The sequence below is a fragment of the Echinops telfairi genome, unplaced genomic scaffold (assembly GCF_000313985.2).
Source record: "Echinops telfairi isolate 266 unplaced genomic scaffold, ASM31398v2 ScPeMD7_443;HRSCAF=831, whole genome shotgun sequence".
NCBI lineage: Eukaryota > Metazoa > Chordata > Mammalia > Afrosoricida > Tenrecidae > Echinops > Echinops telfairi.
In genome coordinates, this window is record NW_022104341.1 from 83,375,764 (window position 1) to 83,384,149 (window position 8,386).

An 8,386-nucleotide genomic window follows, 5' to 3' on the forward strand; every position below is an offset into this window, starting at 1 on the left:
GGGGAGGGGGAGAGGAAAATGAGGACCTAATGCCGGGGGCTTAAGTGGAGAGGAAATGTTTTGAGAATGATGAGGGCAATGAATGTACAAATGCACTTTACACAATTGATGTATGCATGTATTATGATAAGAGTTGTATGAGCCCCTAATAAAATGATTAAAATTAAAATAAAAAAAAAAGAAGGTCCTGGATAGAGTGGGAGAAAAATGTGCAATACTCATTGATACTCACCCTCCCAACACGATCGCTGAAGACAAAAATGGTGCATAAGCAAATGTGGTGAAGAAAGCAGATGGTGCCCACTGTCAAAAGATACAGGGTCTGGGGTCTTAAAGGCTTAAAAGTTAAACAAGCGGCCATCTAGCAGGGAAGAAAATAAGCCCACATGGAAAAGCACGCCTGCCTGTGTGATCATGTGGTGTCGACGGCATCAGGTATCAAGTATCAGAAGATCCAAAACAAAGAATTATATCAATGTGAAAAGGGGGGGTTGGAGTGGAGACCAAAAGCCCATCTGTAGACAATTGGTCATCTCCCCACTCAAAGATTACAAGGAAGGGATATTCAACCAGGGTGCTGTATAACACCAACAAAACACATGATTCCTGTAGTTCCTGAATGCTTCCTCCCCTGCACTACCATGACCCAGCTCTACCTTATATATCCAGCTAGACCAGAGCACAGATAAGAGTTCTCAACACATGGAATTCTAGACAGATAAAACCCTTGGGAACAGTAATGGGAATAGCAATATCATGAGGGTAGTGAATGGTGGGAGTAGGGGCGTGAGAAAGGGGGAACCCATCAGAAGATTGGATATATAGTGCCCCCCGAGGGGACAAATAACAAATGTGGATAAAGGGAGACAATGGACAATGTAAGATATGTAATAGCAATAATAATATATAATTGATCAAGGAGTCATGAGGTTGGGAGGGAAGGGTAAAAAGAGAAACTGATACCAAGGGCTCAAGTAGAAAGAAAATGTTTTGGTAATGTTGATGGCAACATATGTACAAGTGTGCTTAATACAATTGAATGATGGATTGTCATAAGATTTGTCATATGATTAATAAAAAATAAGAAAAATGTACAATACAAAATAATGAGAGACCAGGCTTACTGATTAGATAGAGACAGGTAGACTCCCCAAGACTGTCCCTTACCGTTTAGGTTTGGAACTCACCTCTGCTGCATTAGAATAGTCAAGCATTTAAGATTGAAAGGGCAGCATTTACCCAAGGACAAAATTTAGAGGGTTAAGAAAGAAAGAGGAATAGAAACAAGAAACAGAGGTAGTGTGCTAAGTGATAGTACATTGATGGTATTGCAATAGATCATTTGAATCAGATTGATTGTGTGTGAATTGCTTAAGAATCTACTCTGTAAACCTTTACTTAATTCACAATAAAAGTTTTGTTTTTAAGGAAATCCATGCTTAATTATTTTATGATACTCATTTTCCATGATTTTTTTGAAGACCCTTCTAATTAGTGATTTACCTTCCCTTCCCACATTTGGTAACTATCAAGAAATTTTTCTATTAGTGTGAAAAGCTTTTCTTGACTTTTAAAAATAGGAATCTCATATATCTGTTATTTTGTGATTGACTTCTTTAACTCAGCATAATGTTCTCCAGGTTCCTTCATATTATAAGATTTTACCAAAAAAAGATTTTACAGACTCGTCATTATTCTTTAATAATGTGTAGTATTCCATCGTATGTGTTATCGTTTGTTGTCTTCAGCCATAAAAGCAAGCAATCTACCTCATAAAGAAGTTATGATGATTAAATAATAAAAATAGAGTATATTGAATGATTAGATGAATTTGTAAACCAAGAGACCGATCAAGAGAATGCAACTATCCAAATTGGTTAGATTAAAGGAGAGAATATAAGGTGTAGACTTCAAATGACGTTGGCACCTCTTAAACATTGTTAGCATCTGTTTTCTGAAATTTAGAACCCCCAAATTTCAGTGTGTTAGGATTAGAAGATGCCTTATTTTTTCTTTATTCTAATTGTATGTACTAATTAATTTGTGGTATGTGTGTGTGTAGAATCCCAAGTCTTTGACTTCTCTACTCATTTAGAAGCATTTTGTCTTCGCCCGCAAAAGAATGAGAGCCCTGAGTAGTGTTCCACAATTTATTTAATAAATGACTGTCTTAAAACCCATGAAAATTATTTTTCTTAAAATTATAACTTAATTATAGCAAACCTACACAAAGTAGAAGAAAAATGACAACTGATTGGAATTTTCACTCTTCCACTCTATTCCTCCCCACTTCTCCTCCCTTTATTTCTTTCAGGATTTTGAGCTGGTTCTTCCTCAGTTCAGTCATGACCAAGAAAGCCAAAGTAGGACAAACTAGAACTTGCAAGATGTGGGTGCCTGGAATAATAACTAGAACAGGGAAAATACAGGTTGATACCTTTCTAGGAGCCTAATCTCCGTAGAAAACAAGAGCCACCTTGAATAGTGACCAAATTTCTGGATAAGAAAAGTCTAAAACAACAATGCCTTGGCTCAAACATAGTGTCCATTTGAATGTGTGTTTTTCCACACAGCCCTGGAAAAAATCCAATTTCCCAACTCGCTATGCCTCTTTCAAGTCTCTTATTCTAGCCTTTCAACCTGTAGTTTTTCATATTATCATCCTCGGCACCCACATTTTACAAATTCTAGCCCATCTGGTTCTAGTCCATCTGGTTTTTTTAGTTGATCATGATCGAACCAGTTTAAACCAGTTTAAGCCTTGGATAAGTTTTATTAGATTAAATGATTTCGAACTTACTAGCATGGCATTTTTAAGGTTAAAACAAAAGAAGACAACTTAAATAGCTAGCAATTAAGCAAATGCTTTGACTTGAAGGTGATTATTTATTCATTTATTAGTCAAGAAGTATTTATGAAATAATTGAGATACATCCTTTGAATGCCATGACCATAAAGATAGATCTCTGTCTTCTGGGAACTTGCAGTCTAGTGAGAAAGACACGTAAATAGGCCGTTACCAAATTGAGTGGTAAGTCATCTGACAAAAGTAGACACTAAGTGTTGTGGGAGCACAGATCTGGAGGAAGTATACCTAGGGTAAGGACTGATAGATTAATAAGATTAGGGAATTAGAAAGAAGATGGTATACTACAGATCAAAGCCTAGGTAGAAGAAATGTGACTAAAATGTGTCCTGCAGGAAGTGGGATTTTAGGGGTAGAATCAGTAAAGTGTTAGGTGAACATTACCCCAAGACATTGAGAATCTGGCTGTGATGGATTAGAAAGTAAATTGTCAGATAGTTCACCGGTTTTCATTTAATCTCTTTGGATATCTGAAGGACTAGAATGTGAGACAAGTTTCTATGATCAAAACTAATATCCAACAACTTTGTCTTTCCAGCATAAGATGTAGGAAGTAAAGCATTGACCCTTACATTTTTCTAATACCTAATACCTAGGACTCAAGTTACCTGATTGTAAGCCCTTTCTTTCTCACTATCTTTTGCAGGTACCCTAGAATACGTTTCCACACGGGCCTTGTGGACGCCCACCTCTACTGCCTGAAAAAATACGTCGTGGATTTCCTAATGGAAAATAAGTAAGAAAGAGGGAAACCCATAGTGCTTAACAAGCTGCTTTGTGACTTAGCAGCTTTAAACCTGATAATATTGGATAATCAGTATATGTAATTAAGCACAATTGGTGTCAGCTTTGTTTTAGAAGTTAAATCCTTTTATCAACTTACTGTGTTTTTGTCTGTATCATAAAGTCATTTGCTTGAATTTGGGGGCCTACTATAAAAAGGAGCTCTGGTGGCGCTGTTGGGAAAGCAGTGGACTATTAATTTCAAGGTGGGCAGTTCAAACTCACCCACCGTTCCACAGAAGAAAGATAAGGCTGTGTGCACCCATAAATATTTACAGCCTTTGAAACCCTTTATAGTCACTATGTGTCAGAACTGACTCATTGGAAGTGGATTTTTTAAATAAACCAAGCAGAATATATATGTTTAAATTAATTGTAATTCATGATAGCGCTTTTTGCACTGATCAAGCTCTTTTTACTTTTCCCTGCAAGGGTGAACTTCTCAACTCTTGTCCAGTTGTCTCCAAACAGATATTCTTCCCCTAGGCAATTATCCTATAGATGCCTCTTCATAGCAAAGGCAAAAGACTGACCCTAGAGACTTTTTTTTAAAAAAGAAGGAAATCACTTCTGATCCTGGAAAAACAGCCCTGTCCACTGAGTACACCCTCATGAGTTCATAGAAACAAATTTGGTACTTTTCCTAATTTTGCTTAGAGAACAGAATTGTTGGTCTTAAATACTTCTCAGAGGCTGTGTCTGGTAGATCTTAAGACTTAGATTTCCAAGGGGCCCCTCCATTTTCAATTAGAAAAGATTTAATATTTGCAGCTCTACCCTGTCTTTATAGGGTCGTGCTGAGTTGGAATTGACTCGATGGCAATGAGTGAGTGAGGTGCATCTTGTCTCCCTTGATGACTTCTGGATAAGTTCCTACAAGGGTGATTAGTACTGGTGGATAGGAAAGCAGGCATGCAAGGTACCACAGCAGCAAACTCCCTCAGACCAGCTGGGGAAAAGAGCCTGAGGAGCAAAGTTTAAATAGTAAGTGTAAATCATCCTTCATTGATGGACTCAGATACATACAATCATGCTTAAGGGGAAGGAGGAGTATTGTTCTGTGCCAAGTATGATATTTCTTGCAGATCCTCTTCAATATATGCTAAACTCCGGTAGGGAAGGTCCATGTACCAAACCAAAACCCATTGCCATCAGTTCCAACGCAGCAACTTCATAGGACACCCTTTGGGTACAGAAGGCACTAAATTTTTATGAGAGTAGAAAGCCTCGTCTTTCTCCCTCAAACTGATTGATAGGTTCAAACTGATGAATTTGTAGTGAGCAGGCCAACACTTGGTTGAATTATTTGGATTCCCATGAAGTTTTTCAAAGTCTTGTTGGATCTTTATTTTCTCTTCCCCTGTTCTGCTTTGACTTGATATTCTGATTGTTGTTGTTGTGTGTGTGTGTGTGTGTGTGTGTGTGTGTGTGTGTGTGTTTCACTCAATAAATATTTATTGAACAATTATTTATAAGTCAAGCATTGTCAACAGTGAAATCAACAATGAATAAGAAAACTTGGGTCCAATCTAAGCTCTGCAGTAGGTTGAGGGATATTGCTGTTTAGATAGTAGGGAAACTTCCTACTAAGATTTAAAGGGTGATCTAAGACCTGTTTTCCAGTTGCCAGGGTAGGCAATCCATATCTCAAAAATAAAATTAACTCTTGGCCACTGAAAGGTTTATTTTACTCCCAAATGAAAATGAAGCTGTATGCAATAAACCCTGACCTTAACATGCTGGGATGGAATGTCACAGTGTTTTTTGTTTTGTTTTGTTAACCTAATAAATTCCCATGTATCCATCACACAAATTCAACAGTTATCAATTTATTGCTTATCATTTATTATATATATCCCTCATTTCCCTATTATCAAATCCAGATTATTTTAAGTTATTGTGATATAATTTTATTTGTGGATATTTCAGCATATCTCTAAAAGATAGTTATTTTATTTTCTTAAATAAAACCTCAATACTGTTAGCACACTTGAGGGGAGGGGGAAAAGGGGCAATGCTTCCGTAATATGATCCAATAGGATTGTGACTTTTGGTGTCTAGATATGCAGACAGTTTTGTACCAAAACTAGTCCCAGCCTGGCTGTTATAACTCCTTGGGAGCTAATTTTATCAGTACCACCTAGTTCCCATACCTGGCAAGTATAGCTCAATGGTATAAGCCTTGAAGGCAAGCCTAAAGTAGGTGCGTTACACCTGATTTCTGGCTAGAGGCTCTGCCAAATGGGACTTTCCCACATTCTTCTGCAGGTAGAGAGAGATTATTCTCAAGGCATGTTGTTCCCTCCTCCTTTGTAGTCCAAGCCTTAGGAAGCTGATCTCTTAGGAGGTCAAGAAGCCCAAGCATTAGCCCAGCTTTTTCGCTTTCTCCTAGACTGACACTGGCAGTCTAGGAGTATGCTAACTTTCTGAGCGAAAGCCCTGGAAAACAAGTAGTTTCTACTACTTTTAGTTCTGATTTTATTTTAGCATAGATACCAGGAAACATTTTGTCTTCCTTTGCCTTTCTCTAACTTGCTAGATTTGCTAATCCCTTTATGTCTACTAGACTTAAAAACCAAACAAACACTGAATCAATTCCAACTCATGGTGACCCTATGTGGCTCAGAATAGAACTACAATCCACAGGGTTCTCAATGGCTAATGTTTCAAGAGGCAGATCACCAGGCCTTTCTTCCAAGGCACCTTTGGGTTCATAATGAGCACATTTACTGCAAAACACACACACACACACACACAAACACACACACCACCCCCACAATTGCCATCAAATCCATTCCAGCTCATAGCAACCCATGTGTTTCAGAGTAAAGCTGTGCTCTGTATTGTAGGGTTTGTAATGACTCTGCTCTTTCAGGCGGCTGTTGCTAGGCCTTCTTCTTTGGTCCTTGGGATGAATCAGACTGGGGTTAATACTCAAGTGCTTAATTGCACAACCCAGGGACTCCTTAGAAAACTTAAAGGAGATTAATCTACTTACAATTTTAGGAAGATTGAAGCTGAGTGTTTTCTTCATGTCCAGAAGAATCCATGATTGTAATCAGCTTCTTTTAGTATTGGAACCTGGTCTTAATATTTGGGTGATGTAGTCTTGGGATTTGCTTTCAAAGCAGGAAGATAAAGAATGAAGAATGTTACTTCTAATTTAATACCAGCCAGGCACTAGATACTGTTCTGAGTGATTTTCATATACATTAGCTCATTCCTTAAAATAGTTGGCTCATTTATATATTCTTATATTATAGATAAGGAAAGTGAGGCTCAAAAGTAATTGTCTTAAGGTCATATGAAATCAATTACTGTTGATGAATTTGTTGCTGACAACATTCACCAGAGATAGCTGAGATCTCTGTTTCATAGACACATATATACATGCACATATACACGTCCTTGGGAAGATTGGGGTAGTCACAGCTTCCTGCCTTAGCTATTTAGGAATGCAGAGGAATACGACTGATCCCCACAAAGTGAAGGCGAAAGTTGGGAGTAGACAGCCATCCTGCAAGGTAATTAAAGCCACATGCAAGATGAGGTCATGGAAATAGCTAGAAAGCCATGAATAAGCATGAAAAGCAGAGGAATGAATCAGAGATGAGGGACCATGTAATTCTTTATGAGATAGGCTTGGTTTCCTGCTATTCTATTCAAGAATGCATGTGACTTGGCTGAACTTGGTTTCCTGTCCTTAGATGTCCAAGAGATTGCATTGGTATGTCTTTTACTCAAATAACAGAACAAAATTACCGTATATACTCATGTATAAGCCGAGTTTGTCCAGCACATTTTTAATGTAGTTTTTGTGGTAAAATTTGGTGCTTTGGCTGATATTCAGGTCAGCTTATACTCAAGTATATATGGTAAGCTGAAAGCATATAGCTTACACCCCTTCTCATTAGGGCTGTGATGTGGCTGTACACTGACTTCTAAAGATACAGGTGCTGTCAAGATTAGATTGGGGATAGTCCCCTGTGAACAATTTATTTTGGTCTTTGGGGCTCCTAGGAATCATTTGCTGCTGTGGAATGCCTTGCAGCCTATCATGTTGTTAGGTGCAAAATCTAGTATATCAATCTTTATTCATTCTTTTGTTTTTTTATGACAACTAGGAAGTTCATACTTTGTATATTCCAAATTCCCACTATTCTTTATTTTTGCAGCTGCGTCTTCTCATTTTGAGTTGTGGCCCATGAGCAGATGAAGGTCCCATGGGCTTTACCCCATTCATGTCATTATGATCTACTTTACTTTAAGTAGTGAAGCTCTTCTTCAGTCATATTTTGAGTGCTTTCTGTTCTGCTTTATTCATTAGCCCTCCATTATCTGACATTGTTTCGATGCTATGCGTAAGGTTGTCAGTGGCAAATTCTTCTCAAGTGGACAGCCTACTCCATCTTCATCGTCTGTTCTTAGTCTGGAAGCTCCTCTGAAACCTATTCATGTGGTGACCTTGCTGGCATTTGAAATACCAGTGACATAGCTTCCAGCACCTTAGCAACCCACAAGCCACCACAGTATGACAAACTGGAAAGGCAAGTGGTGGCCGCAATAAATGTCTTTATCTTAACTCAGCCCTTCCAAATATTGGGAAAGAGGTAGAAAATCTACTTTTATTGCGCGTCTGAAACTCGAGTTGACAAAACACTTTTCACAGTTCTCCGTATTTGTGTTTCCTTGCTTCTACTTTTTTTTAATTGAAAATATTGATCTATTTATTTATTT

At 38.0% G+C, this 8,386-nt stretch overlaps 1 protein-coding gene across 5 annotated transcripts in view; it reads left to right on the top strand.

Moving 5' to 3' along the window:
* The window catches only part of EIF2B3 (eukaryotic translation initiation factor 2B subunit gamma), a 147,063-nt gene that overhangs the window by 92,436 nt on the left and 46,241 nt on the right, over positions 1 to 8,386 (top strand). For all 5 annotated transcript variants that reach the window (XM_045292130.1, XM_045292128.1, XM_045292129.1 and 2 more), the window contains one exon: positions 3,513 to 3,602. In XM_045292130.1, coding sequence (XP_045148065.1) covers positions 3,513 to 3,602 — 90 coding nt within the window. The remainder of the gene's footprint in view (positions 1 to 3,512; positions 3,603 to 8,386) is intronic.